At 31.5% G+C, this 15,099-nt stretch overlaps 1 protein-coding gene across 2 annotated transcripts; it reads left to right on the top strand.

Moving 5' to 3' along the window:
- The first annotated feature begins 10,178 nt into the window (after nt 1–10,178).
- LOC132743896 (uncharacterized) lies at nt 10,179–14,431 on the top strand. Of its 2 annotated transcripts, none has more exons than XM_060732491.1 (6): nt 10,179–10,682; nt 11,665–11,725; nt 12,369–12,545; nt 12,736–12,806; nt 13,711–13,801; nt 13,946–14,431. In XM_060732491.1, exons 1-6 carry the CDS (start codon nt 10,311–10,313, stop codon nt 14,170–14,172), a joined length of 999 nt encoding a protein of 332 aa, XP_060588474.1. In that variant the 5' UTR covers nt 10,179–10,310; the 3' UTR covers nt 14,173–14,431. The 2 variants fall into 2 exon arrangements, with proteins under 2 accessions (XP_060588474.1, XP_060588473.1); XM_060732490.1 differs by having other exon boundaries at nt 11,665–11,752.
- Nucleotides 14,432–15,099: the final 668 nt, after the last annotated feature.

The raw sequence follows: 15,099 nt of genomic DNA, 5'->3' as shown, positions 1-15,099 counted from the left end.
GACTTTAATATCAGTGGTATCAATAGTGGGGTAAAAAAAAGAACAAACAAAGAATTTGGACTGAATCTAGTGGTCACAAAAGTGGATAAGCGAGGTGGTCTTAATTCTGGATCATGTAACCATTGATATAAAGACCAGAAAATTCTGTTCTTTAAAAAATGGACTTAATAGCGGGGTGGTCATTATTCCAGGGTGGTATTAAGTAGGTATTCTACTGTAATAAGAATTTTTGCATCAAAACTGCGCACGTAGGTTCTTTTTACGAAGAAGAAAACATGCACTTGCGGATATATTCTCGTGAACACGCAGCAATATTGAAATCTTTTAATATTCGTGACTGATGAGTGACAAATGTAGCAGTGATAGCCCCGGCACTTGTATTATCATAACATCACTGTCAGTTAAATGCACTAGGACGTGGAAACCTTAAAATATAAATTATTCCCCAAAATAATTTTAGGTGTTCATGATCTTGATAAATTTCAATAGAACCCCCGAAGAGCTTTTTACGCCAACAACTACGTAAATTGACCACTTGGTTCTTTGGTGCTCCTTTCAAAAGGGTCCCTACAGTGTGTGACAATGCGTGTTGCTTCACTTTTTTAAAAGAAAACAATGGGTTTAATATAATCTGAAAATATTTGTATCGGTTATTATTTTATAATTTTGTAATTCCTCTACAACCTTGAATGAGCTAGTAGCTTTAAATAATATTCAATTCAGCCAAGAAATAAAACAGTATTAAACAAGGTATATTGATCATCTAGTTAGACATATAATGATATCATATGAAGAAACTTTTGTCCTGATCATCGTGATGATATAAATGGTTGCAATCATTGGCACAAGTGCGTAAATGTTAAAAGTCGGTGGTAATATAAAAAAGTATGGCATTTCTAAATGACAAAATAATACATCATCAATAGGCCTCATGTGTATCAATTCAGCAGAAAAAAATGAATACGGACCTATGATTTACGAAAAATTGATGAATAACAGTATAAATTCTATTCTTTATTTTGCTGAATTATGAATATTGATAATTTCATGCCTGACTTTGGTTTCTATGCTTGAATTTGTACAACTCATATCTCATATCGTTAATTATAAAAGAAAGCATTTTTCATTATTTATCATGCTAACATGCATATGTAAGATAAAGATCCAATTTGGTTTTAATATGAACACGAATTATGTATATACAAACAAATTACAGTCAGCTTGAGTTATGTATAATTGATTTCACCAGTTATTACGTATACCTGTTGTTGAACCACAAATAATGACATTAAAGATGTGGTAAGTAATTAATATAATTTCCAAAAGAATTAATCATTTCATTTAAATCGCACTTGTCGAATATTACGTTTCCATGTACATTGTAATATCATGCTCCTTGGTGTTAACTTAATAAATGTCAACAGCAAAATTTACCCTTTATCAAATTGTTCTTTTTTATTGTTCGTTTTGTAAATAATTATCTTTTCACTTATTGATAAAACCATGTTTTAATCTATCATAAGACCCAAGCACATTTGTTATTTGAAGTGACTGACATGAGCAAGGCATAGTATACTTTATAACAATAAGTATGTTTATTGCACAAGCTAATTTTCAGGTAGAATTATTATGCTAAAAAGTTGCTATAATATTAAAGAAAACGAATAGACCACAACATTTTTTAAAGAAAATGTTTTAAATTAAAAGTAACACGAACAATATCGAACTAAAAGGGGTCTAGTAAAAAGTGCATTCAAGTCAAACTCAAAAGTTTTCACTCAATTTCATATGTATACTATTATGCAAAATAATTGATAGGTTGTTACATATTATGTGTTTGTTGTTTATTGTCTTTCAATAAAAGTGTGTATTTAATTCTGTGTTTCTTTTTAATGAAATATGCCAAAAGAAAACATATCTGCCAAAAGAAAACATATCCGAATGTTTTGAATATGCCACAAGAAAACATATCCGTATACATTCAAAATAAATATTAGCTTTATAGTTGAAAAGATAACGGTGAATGGCTCAAAATAACGCAAACATATACTGACTCCCATTATGTTCCTTGACTGTTAACTGAACGGCAAATAAAACATGTATGTGATAACATCGTGGAAGTCGTAAATGTCCAGTTATTTCAGACTCTGTATGGTTATTATAGCTTGACATTTAGGATTTCTACGGTGTAACGCGTATCATATATACTTTGACGTACAGTCCAAAGCCAAAACTTTCTAGTTTGTGAAAGTTAGTTTATCCTCACCAGTATAAGTTAAACTTTAAATATTCGTCGTGCTGTGGCTTTGTAAGTTAGTAATTATATTCATTTTTGACCAGAAACTGAAATACTATCCGACTTTCTTTAGCAAAGAGCCATTAAGATACAAAACAACACAATGAAATTCAGCACATTTGCCAAATAACTGTGGTGAGAATGACGACATTAAAAGTTAAAGGGAAGTTAATCCGGCTTTGAAACTGAAACAATTCTCATCAGGATTTGTGGTGTTGTCTGGACTTCAAGGTTATTTTTGCTTATATTGTTTTATGTTTAAGAAAATCCAGGAGTTAAAAGAAATTTTCGCACTGTCGGTCGATTTTTAAGTACCTACCTGGTATTTGCCTTCCTTTATCCAGTTCAACGTATGCATTGTATTGGTTGTATTGCATGGCTTTGTAACCTGTTACGTTTGAATCCAAAAATATACTGTTTATGTAATAGTTCAGTTGCTAGTTGCGCTAGCGTTCTTTTATTGATATCTATATAAATGAAAATTATTTTCTGCATTAAATTTTGTGTGTGTATATTGATATTTGATAAAATAAATATTTGAAAATACAACAAATAAATTATTATAGAAAACATTTCATTTGCTTCATAAAAGAACCTTTTTAATGTTTTTGTTTTTAATGCCCGTTAAATATTAACATACATACATATGAAGATTTATATACTTCAAAACAAACAGATAGACATATATAAAATAACTCTCCGTCGAAATTAGAATATTGAACTATCAAACACATTCATAATAGATATCAGTAGATGTAAAAGAATAATCTCAGGAACAATGTCCGTGATCATATTATAGAAGTAACAAATAGAATGCATTTAAGGACTCAGATGTATGCTCTTTGAACTTTTGTAATTTTGCAAACAAAACAAAGTGTTGATTTATTTCAGCTAGGTAACGCGTACTTTGCCTATGTCTGACCAGGCTTTATACTATTGGTTGACATACTTCCAAAGTTTCATCTTAATATCCTCAATTTATATAATGGATATATGTCTAATGATAGATAAGAAGTTGGACAAGTCAATTAAAGAATGGTTAATGGTTTGGGGTAAACTTCATTACTTTAGTTTCTTCATAATTGACATAGTTTTTTTAACTCCTTCTTTTTTTCTGACAACATTATATTCTCTAAGTCCATTAAATTCAGCAATTTCATTGAATTTGAGAGATTACGAAGCATGTCCTTAGCGTCATTTACTATGCATATATGGAGGGCGTTCGTTGCCAAAATTCCAGACATGTAAAGTGTTCCTTTTTAAAATGACTTTTGAAAATGCGAACTTGTATGCCTACCATTTTTATTGTATGCCTCTTAATTCAATCTTTTAATTGAAGGTTACCGCCTTTATATAACAAGTTTACATATATATCGTAACAACTGACCTAACATCTAAAACGACAACAAATTTACAAGTTCGTATCTTCCATTGCATGCAATACATACGCATGTTTGTACACTTATAGATCTGTAATATACAAATGAAATGTAAAACTCGAATACGGAAAATAGAGTTTAAGAAAACGTGTTACCAGTTTGTAGAACTACAAGAGTACGTTAACACAGTAACATGTTTAAAATGACAAAAGTAGATTCACAAAGTTTTAAAACGATTTTAAGTCAAGCATAACGCCCCCGCCCATCCCGGAGTATTTTACGAACTTCTATTGCGGACAGGTATAAAACGGCGCCTCTCCATATTTTTTTAAATAAAACTGAAGGACAACATACGGCATTTTTTCATAACATATATACCGTGTTACATTTGTTACAAAAGTTTTGTCACTAGCCAACATCACTTGAAATTGCTGATTTTACCATTTATGATGAAGAACTTGTGCATTACCTTATTATTTAACATCGTGTTCTTATCAGTTACAAATTATTTATCATTTAAGTGATTAGCCTGTCCGTGCTATGCCTAGTGCCCTGTCCTGTGTTTTGTTTGGGGTCCGCCTGGGCTTCTTGTCACTTGTTCTTGTTGCTGGGTCATGTAGGGTTGCGTTCATTGAGCGCCGCCTTTCCTTGTTGATCTTGTTTATCATATATTCCTGAGAAACATCGGCGATTTGGAAATTTTTAGGGGAAACAATGACCAACTTCAAGGGAATAATTTTATTGATAATGTAAAAACCATCCAATATTCTTATTGGTATCATTGAAAAATGTATTGGCACAATTTCATTTTCAACAAAAACTATGCAAGTATTTGCAAAAATAGGATTTTAAAGCGGCCACCGAGATCTCCTTTCCGAAATCAAGAAAATACTTATCCGTAGCACATATGTACAATCTTTAATAAGGTATTTTCAGTATGAATAAAAACTTTTTGCACTTGTTCATTATCCCTCATGTACAGACTCAATCAAACCGAGTCTGCAATTCTTATGTAATTTTGTAGTGATTAATGCTTCCGAGGGATCACTTTGCTTCCAGATTTTTATACTTCACAACAGCAGGTGTCAAGTGCCGTGTTGGCAGCTGTAAAAAGTTGCCCGTACTTCACTTCAGTGTTTTTCTGGTCCTTCGGGATCATTGATGCCAGCGCTATTAAGTGTTGAGAATTGGAGTACCGTTCAAGCCGGTGCTAGGGGGCATGAGGGATGTTTGCACTTGTTCATTATCCCTCATGTGCAGACTCAATTAAACCGAATCTGCAATTCTTATGTAATTTTGTTGTGATTAATGCTTCCGAGGGATCACTTTGTTTCCAGATTATTGATATTTGTTCAAAGCTTATGGTCTTAAATTTCATTCAATATTCAATTTCCTTTTTGAATAAAGTATCTAAAGGAAGCGACGTTATTTTTTCCCGAATATATGAGTGTGGATTTAAGAGAAAAAAAACAACGATAAATCAGAAACAATTTTTTTTTAATACTTCTACATAATTAATTTTCATTTTTAAGGCATCACTAGAAAGTTCATAAAGGATTCTTTTACTTGAGTCTAAAATTATCAACGCCGCCTTTCCTTGATGATCTTGTTTATTATCAAAATTGACCAAGAAATAAAAAAAGTAAGTAGGGGGCGCCAATGTTTTTTCTTACTGAATTTCAGAGTGTGTTTTTTTTACTTGGGGATCATATGCCGTTTTTTTCATGGGTATGGCACTTACGTTTCGAATTGAAGGTTCCATGATAATCGCCATATTAACACATCTGCGGATTTTTCTAAATTGTACCAGTTCATGTTGAATTTTGCTTAAGCCGTGCTTGGGGCGTGGACGATAACTTGCTCTTTCCATTACCGTCCATGAGCAGGCTCAATAAAACCGGGCCTGCAACATTCTCAATTTTGTCGTTTTGAGCGTTCTTTATGGATTCTTATTTTCTCTATTTTACAGAAAGTAACATGATAAACTTTTTAACGAAAAGTTAATTCAGTTTGATTTAATTCATTTTTATTATTAGGCATTATATAATTATGTATCATAAATCGTATGAAGCACACTTTTATTAATCCAAAATTATCAAAATATATTACGAACTTAAAAAAAGTTTGGAGGGAACGCCGTGTTTTTCTTATCAATTCGAGAGTGTTATTTTCAGAGTAAAAAAAACTAAAAATTCAATACATCTATTTAATTCATTTCTATTTCCGAGGCACTCATAGAAAGCTTATGGAGTAATCTTTCATTTGATACCAATAATATTGGACTTTTTATAGAAATAAAAAAAAGTTAGAATGGACGCCGTGTTTTCCTTCACTTTATTGAGAAATAGGAGAGAGGCGACGGGTATTATACTTGTCCGTACATTTCCGTGATAGAAGATCGTAAATACTCAGAGAGAGGCGGGGCGTCATGCATGACTTAGAATCGTTTAACTTTGTGAATCTACTTTTGTCATTTTAAACATGTAACTGTGTAAACGTACTGTTGTAGTTCTACGACTGGAACACGTTTTATTAAATTATATTTTCTGCATTCGAGTTTTACATTTCATTTGTGTTTTTCAGGTACAGATATATATCTACAATTGTGTAAACTTGCTTATGTATTATATGCAATGGTAGATACGAACTTGTAAATGTGTCGTTGCTCTCCATGTTAGGTCAGTTGTTAAGATTTACATGTAAACTTGTTATTTAAAAGCGGGTGCCTTCAATTAAAAGATTGGATTAAGAGGCATATCATTTGCTGTGCACGAATGCAATAAAAAATGCTAGACATACATGTTCGCATTTTCAAAAGTAGTTTTCAAAAGGAACACATTAAATGTCTGGAATTTTGGCAACGATCGCCCTCCATATGCATACAACCAATCCTTTCCATTTGTTCTAACATATTTGTTTGGTTTTTAATGCATTAGGGAATAAAAATCAATTTGATAACAAATTGTGATTTATCATGCTCGCTTTGCCAATACTTTGCCAATTATTTTATCTTTAGTTTTCAACGAGTTTTATAAATATGTATGGAAAGACACGACTGAAAATTCTTTTTATCACAAAATTATGTGAAAAATGTGATAAAAAGCGTTTTACAATCGTGTCGTTCCATGTTGAATAAACCAAATTAACCTATATAATGCCAACGTTATCGAGTAGTCATAATTGACCCCTTTAATGATGATTATATAAATGTCAGTTGAAATAAAGAGAATATTCAGGTTTTCTTCTATAGATACATGATTTATTTTCATCTATTGGTATGAAAATAAATAATTCACGAGTGGCAATAGCCACGAGTGAAATATAATAATGTTCATGTCACAAGATGAAAATAAATCATGTATTTTATAAAAAAAAAAATTGAATTTTCTGTTTATTATATACATTGTTCTCTTTTATGACATTGCAATTTGAAAGACTTTCCTTTAAATCTTGTGTACTGGCAGAATTTAAAAGAAAGTAGCCTGGCAAGGCACCAGTGAAAATACGGAAAATATGTTTCACTGCATTAAAATAATTTTTTGCAGTGAAAATACGGAAAACAAAAATGCGCACTTTATTTCATCAATATTTCTCAATATTTATTTAAATTGTTTAATTACTTTATTGATTTATTCGAAAAAGTATTATTTTAAATATATCTATCGTTTTGTTTTTCAAAATCATCAATGACATAAATATGCTTGCAGATGTAAGGTAAATACATAAACTTGTAATGTCATACTTTGTGTCGTCACAACATTTAAAATGTACATGTATGACAGCCTACTGTGAATAGCTGTTGCTGGCAATGAATGTTATACACTTTCTTGATGATGATTTGTGCTTATATCACAACAACCACAGTAGATTATATTGTTGTTATATAATAGATCCTTTTGTATTTAGGGGTTGATTATCAAAGAGCATTGTTCATTTGTTAGCACAATCGCCGAAGGCCACCATGTTTGTTAATTCTTTTTATTGTATGTATGAATGCGTTAATAAAGTTATCAATATCCTCATTTACATAGTTATAACACAAGAGTAATATGGTTTTATTTAACTCCAGCACCTTGGTATATGTGATCAACTGTATTTAACAAAAGTAATTTTTCTGACATCGGACATGACATGACGTGTGAACGTTCTATTTGGATTTGTGTCGTGCATAAATCGCACACTGTTTTTATTGCAGCGCGATAAACTAACGCACATAAAACGTTAATCAGGGAATTCCCCAGGATTTTTTTAAGCGCTACATTTTTTTAATTAGACGGGGGTGGGTGCGGGAGGGGGTCTTGACCCCATACCGCGTGTCGAAATTTTTTGCCATTTTAGGTGTCAAGATACTGCTGTGGGCTGTTTTAAAACAAATAATGAAAGCTTTTCACTTGGTAAACATTTTCTTAATTTTTATTATTTATTTTTCCATATCCAACAATTCAAATAAATAAACAATTATACATGTATATAAACACAAGTTCACAACATGTGATCAACATTTATGTATGTGTGTGTCCCATTTAAATGAGTATATTTCAGTTGTTTTTTCTTCATTAACATCATTAAAAGTGGACCTGTCTTCTAGGTTTGTTGTCCTTCCATGCCTTGACTGCCTTCTCAAAGTTGAAAGATTCTAATGGGGGTCCTTGAAGGGAGACGGCAAGAAGATAGTTTAGAACTTTAAAACAGAGAAACAATTCCTGTTTTCAGTCTTAACTCTCTTCAGGCAGCTGAATCCTCGCTCACAATCTGAAATTAATAATCATTTATGTTAACCTCATGTCTTTTATTTATTTTGTTTGTTTGCTATGAAATTTTGAAATTTAAAACTTCTAGCCTGTTTAAACTTAACGAAGTCAAAAAATTTATATTTGAAATGTTGAAAAACTTCTAGCAAAGTGTCACACATCTGCAACTGTCATTGGAATTTCATTAATGTTCAAGAATGAATCAATTTAATAATAATTACCTGCAGTAGAGGTTGGGAGGAGGAGACCTACAGCAGCAATTCTTTAAATAGCTGGATGACTGGTAGAAAGGTTGCCAGTAATCCAGATCATGGTCTGGTCGGCAGACTGATCAATCCCCTCTAGACTGGCACGTACCTGGCGCCAGTGGCTGCGGCACTGCTCCATATCTAAACCAAAGTGCCTGGCCAGCTCCTGTATGTCCTGACAAACCAATGCTAAGGGGCATGGACAGTAGATTGCACTTCACAAAGCTGTCCATGAATAGGCTCGCTTAAAGAGGGCCTGCAAATTTTTTTTTTTTCATTTTGGGGATTCAGTTAACAGAAACAGTTTACAAGATATTTTTACTCTTTTTTTCAATTAAAAAAGAAAATGACCAATGGGCTGTCACTAAGTGGGATTGTTGATGTAAAGTTTTTGTTGTTGTTTTCACTCAGTTGCAAGTTGATAATGAACAGTCGTAAATGTTTTCAATGTTAAAGTAGCCATCAACCAAATTTATTCTGAATATCTATGCAGTTTAATCCAAATAAAATACGACAATCATGTATATATTAAAAAGCAAAATGATCCTGAGACAGTTTCAACGACATTGCTCACAAAAAAAACACTCTTAATTGATAGTGAACTAGGCGCTGGCCTCTTTCTTCCCTTATTCATGTTAGACATATTATTTTTTGAAATCTTAATACTACAGTACTGCTTAGACGTTACGATTGTAAGAAAGTGAAAGATGACATTGAACATTACACTTATATCAAGACAATTAACCCATTCATCCCTAAATATCAAACTGTTATAATATCGCATGTCAATTAATGCCAATTATATTATCAAAACAATAAAATGTATTACACCTACCTGAAACATGTAAATATCACACATGCCGCGGTTAAATTGCATCCATCTCAATACACGGTAATTGACAACACCTGAAAGTGCACCAACAGTCGTCTACAGACATCGATGACAGGTGTCTGTGACGTCACACATTCTCAAGGCAATCAGTGTATCGGGTTGTGTATACGCCTCGGGTAATTATCTACACAGGACATGTATATTGACTTGTTTATTTGGCTAACTTAACTTAACACAGATATCAAAGGTTACAAGACCACCTTTCATTGATAAGCTAATGATAAAGAATAAATAGGTAGTTCCAGGAGCTCTAACAAGGTAGTGAGTACGCCGTTTTCAACTATGCCTATTTGTATTTTGTTTTCATTGCTCGTGAATAAAATTTTCAGTATTTTGATATTCAATTTAATATTACTCCATATCGTTTTGCTGCCATATTTATTAGAATCGAAACGAATATACATAATTTAAAAGCATGGCAATCCACATGTAATTTATCCTCACAGTGAATTTTGAATTCTACAAAAAAAAGTTTGAAATAAAAGCGTGACAGCATCAATTTAGTTATACATAATTTATTCTGAAAATAAATAATGGTTTTCCGATCCATACTGCTATATCGAAATTTTGAATTTTCATTTTATTATTAGATTTACTGCTATTAATGTGCATTATAAACTTTTCTCATTTTAATGATTTTAGATAACTGTTGTTTAAATACTAATGATCACATCATTATGTAATAATGTTTTAAATGATAAGTAAACATGCACATTTAGAATACAATATTTGAATGGACATGAAATGCTCTGTTTTCAACAACAACAATCAGGAATAATGATTTCTTTGCATAAATTCTCGCTTCTTGTATTAATAAACGCTTTTCTCTTTGTATCTTTAACCATATCTGTACAAGGACTAGAGTTTAAGTTTGCCCGTCGGTTGAATGTAGACAATGTTAATCTTTACATTGCTGACAGTCACCTTTCAATGTATGGAATAAATGACTGTATAGACGCATGCAAGAGGAGGAAAAATTGTAGATTTATAAATTATGAACCATTAAAAAAATTGTGTCAAATGATCAACACGATAAAGGAAGAGACTTTCACGACAGCTGACCATTTGGAAACAGTACCTGGCTTCTATTTCGGGGACAAAACTTGGTGGAATATGGTAAATATGATTCCAATCAAACCGATTTCTTTGTCGTGTATACAAAAATATCCCTGATTTTACTTCAAGTAGTTTACGTTATAATGAAATGATGAGAGGATAAAGTAACTTTTTTACAGTTGATTCAAAATTTCAAGCAGCTCGTCTCCAAATTTATGATAGTAATCTGGCCATTTTTGTAATTATAAATGAAACACGTTGTCAACTATACATTTTTTATTTTATTTATTATTTAATTCATTATTTGCCAAAATATGTTGCTATATGTCATATACTGGTAGTACTTTATTTGCCAAAATATGCAACTGTAGAACTTATACCGGTAGAAATAAACTAAACTAATGGTGATAGGGATAATGAATCCTATCATATTTCTTATTTAAAGGGTCAAGTGAACATTTAAGCATTTCTTTAAAATTCTTTAAATGTGTTTAGGTTTGGTTAATTAGATAGTTATAAGTTTACTCTTACGAAAGCCGGGGATATCTCTAACGTATGTTACACATTGTATTGCAAATGCTCATATATGCAAATATATGCAAATGCAAAAATATATTGTATTATATATTCTATTGTTTCTAAGGTAATATGATATAACTGTATGAATAAATAACATATTATAACATCACCTTTTTACTTGTGAATTCAGATTATATATTTATTGCCAATATATGCATTGCAATTGTTTTTTACAAGCATTTGCTACTTTCGACCACTATCGTAACGTCTCTTTTGGTGCCTATAAAATCATTTTAACTCGAGCATTTGTTGCAAAAACAGGAAGTATGGTCATGTAAACACTGTGATATGTAATTATACTTCTAGGATTATTAAACATGCCGTATATAAATTAGCCGTTTGTTGACATGTTATAAATCTTCGAGTACAAGTATGTATATATGTGCCTCATATGTTCTGACTAATTTCAAATAACGAGGTACCATAAAAGAATACAGCTATTTTATTATTCTTATCTTCAAAGGATGATCAATATGAGTATGTAGATAATGAAGACAATGAAGACTTTGGATCAAATGTCGGAGGTAATTATACAGCGAGTCTGAAAACTGGTAAGATGCTTCAGTTGAGAGAAATTACTTAACTGATTCAAACAAACAATGTCTCATAAAAGTGAAAGAAAATGTACCACGTTTGTTGCGACAACAACATCAGCTTCCAGTAGCGGTCAATAACATGTAGATAGGGGACAATTCTTTTACATGTTTCAGGTCATTTTTCTTTTAAGGGAATCAGTATTTGATAGAGAAATGGTCTCTTTTCACTATAGAACATGGACCGGTGGATCTATGGGGATCGCTTTACTTCCTTAGACTTGTCATAACCACTTTCAAATGGGCTTATACAACTTTCATTACAAATTTGGAAAATTGGACAGATTTAAAATAGTATTTGGCTTATTACCACCGCTATTTTCTGCACTGTCGCAAGAGATTAATTTCTTATTTCCTTCTTTTGCAAAATTACCATTTATGATAACCTTCACAAAATTGTAGTATCTAGAGGTACAGGGCTACGTCTACACTCGCTAAGAAATACATTTGAAAACTAAAGAGGACTTATGCATGCCAACTTCCTAGTAGTAACTTGACTTTAAACAACTTTATATGTAAAGAAGTACGTAAGAGATATGAACAGTAATTTTAACAACATTTGAATATTTTCCAGGATGTAGATTACCTGAAGAAAAGGAAAACGCAACAGTACTAGGGAATATGTTCTCATACGGTGATAAAGTCCAATACAAATGTATGGATGGCTTCGTATCAAACAAAAATGTTCCATTAATTTCAGAATGCCTTGACGATGGTACTTGGAGTAGACAAGACTTCACCTGTGTTCCTGGTATATGTATCTGAAAATATTTTTTTTAAATTAATGGTCATTTTTATAGTTTCTGAATTTTGAATTTCCATTGACTGTAATTCTTTTATGACATTCACCAATGGGCTCATTCAATTAAAAGCATCCTGCAATTATTTCTTTGAATTAAATGTTCTTGTCCAGTATTTGTTTTGACAAAATATCTTTTCAGGCGTAGTTCACAATGTTGACAAAACGTTCTACATGCTGATTAGGGAAAAGAAGACGTGGTCAGAAGCAAATGTATGTTAACTTGTACTTAAAGCTAAATCATTAAATTATTTCTCCCTTAATACCATCAGATTGGTTATTTCTCCACTCTGATTTTTTTCAACTTATACTGTACTTCCAGTTTTTTAGAATTGGTCAAAAGTATGTCAAAGAATGCTAGAACTTTTTTGAATTTGAAAACAATTAATTTATAGATTCAATTAAACAGGTACATAAACTTGATTTTTTAAAAATCACTGATAAAACAACTGAAGATCAGACACATAAATATCAAATAAGAAAGATAATAAATCTATTTGTTAATTTATATACATGACTTTCTATTAATTTGTTTCACATTCTGTAAGGACTCGGGTGAATAAACCACACCATTATAATCATATACTTCAATAAACCACACCATTATAATCATATTTTCTTGTATATGTAATTGGATGATAACTTTTCGGTAATAAATTTCTTAAATTGAATAAAGAAAATTAAAAAAAATGTATATGTTATTTTGCGAATACTTTCGGTAATGTACGTAGCAACTGTTATTTTACGTAAAGTGAAAAGAAGATATCGTATTGTATATATATAATCAAAGCTTTTGTCTGAAATTTTATTCCGATTATGCGATTATGGCTAAGTTTGGTTTTGGTTTTACTCACTTTCTTTCCAAAAAAGAAGAAATAATGTTGTTATTTTTTTGTCACAAAAAGGCATTTTTCAACTAAAACAGTTTTCTTTTGCGTAGTTATAATAGCTGCCATCTTGCAGTCACGTGCCGTTAAGGCAGTGATTTGAAAGTAGCCAATCATGTCCCTGTAGCTATAGGGCATCGACTGTTTGATCTTTTTGTGATTCATTTTTCGTGCCATGTTAAAGGTTGTTTGTTATGTGTCTGTATTTTAATCACCATGGCATATTTCAGGAGACGTGTAATAATATTGGATGGCTGCTGGTGTACATACAAACGTTGCAAGAACATGACAAAATTGTCGAACTGATAAAGGCAACTGACAGTAGGTTTCCTCCTTTATTTCTATAGTTTTATATTTTCTTTATTAAATTCAAAATGCAAAACATTTATTTTCGATTATTGTCAATTTCAATGTTTTACTAAATACTATGCACGAAATAACAGGTTTGCACCTTTTAATTTACAGACTCTGACGCTTATTGGACCGGAGGTAGGCGCATCGACAACGAAGACAAGTTTGAATGGAATGATGGTTCAGCTGTCTCCCTCTCCAACCCATATTGGCAGTCTGGTCAGCCAAACGATCGTAATGGCCTTCAAAATTGTATTATGCTAAACAAAAGAGCCAGCTTCAAATTCAATGACCGTTCGTGTTCAAGGGAATACTATTCGATTTGCAAAAAGACATTTTAAAATTAAAAAATGCCCTTTTATATCTTCAGTATTAATTGTTTTGTATTATAACTATTAAGTGTTTAGCTTTGCCTGTTTATTGTATTTCAGTTTAGATCACTTTATTCATATTTAAGTTAACAACATTTTGAAGGAATGTTAAACAACTTTTATTAATCAGCTCCCAGGATATAACAGTTCTATTGTCATATGAAGAAACTTTGTGGTGATTATATTGATGATCTAAATCTCGATAAACCTTGGCTCTTATTCAATATCAGTGTTAATTCTTGACCAGCTCAATTGGTGAATTTGTTCTGTTTTGAAAATAATGTTAATTTTCAAATACAAAAATTGACATACTTCCAGGTCAGGTTACACGGATGACTTAAAGGCTAATCAAAGTCGATTTCAAATCTATTCAGCGTTTGTTTGAAAGGTCGGTGGTAATACTAATAAAAACTCCCTTAACTTAATGATACACTCGAAACGTCAAATATATTTATTTAATCACAAATACAAGGGACTTAATTTAAAAATGTCAAATATCTCTTAAAGTGATTAAGTACTGAATTGACTAAAATACGATGCAGTAAAAGCCAGACTAGATAGACGTCATCAAAGTTGTATTTTTGTTCTTCAAACGGCTACACATGGATAATTTTAATGTTCAGTAAGCAACATCAATATCATATCAATATCAGGTTAAACTATAAAAGGAAATAGTATTTAATTATTTATTATATAATACCAGGATGTATTTGTTAGAACAATTTGGTATGAATTTTGTAGATTCAATCGATCGGCAGCCAACTAGATTGATGTAAAACATATAAAATAGATCTTACAATAGTCATATCTTTGAAATTGCACTTGCAACACATTGAATGTCCCTATAGTCTCATAAACATGTTGAATGGTGTTTATCTAAATAAATGTCAGTCAACT

This window comes from Ruditapes philippinarum, unplaced genomic scaffold (assembly GCF_026571515.1).
Source record: "Ruditapes philippinarum isolate M1 unplaced genomic scaffold, ASM2657151v2 ctg10474_1_1_1_1, whole genome shotgun sequence".
NCBI lineage: Eukaryota > Metazoa > Mollusca > Bivalvia > Venerida > Veneridae > Ruditapes > Ruditapes philippinarum.
This window is presented reverse-complemented; position numbering and strand designations above follow the sequence as displayed.

Bases quoted from the DNA above. Each gene is read 5' to 3' on its own strand.
- LOC132743896 (XM_060732490.1), top strand. From the start codon at position 10,311: ATGCTCTGTTTTCAACAACAACAATCAGGAATAATGATTTCTTTGCAT. The intron at 10,683-11,664 runs GTAAATATGATT...TTATCTTCAAAG, and splicing joins ACAAAACTTGGTGGAATATG to GATGATCAATATGAGTATGT. The intron at 11,753-12,368 runs GTAAGATGCTTC...AATATTTTCCAG, and splicing joins TACAGCGAGTCTGAAAACTG to GATGTAGATTACCTGAAGAA.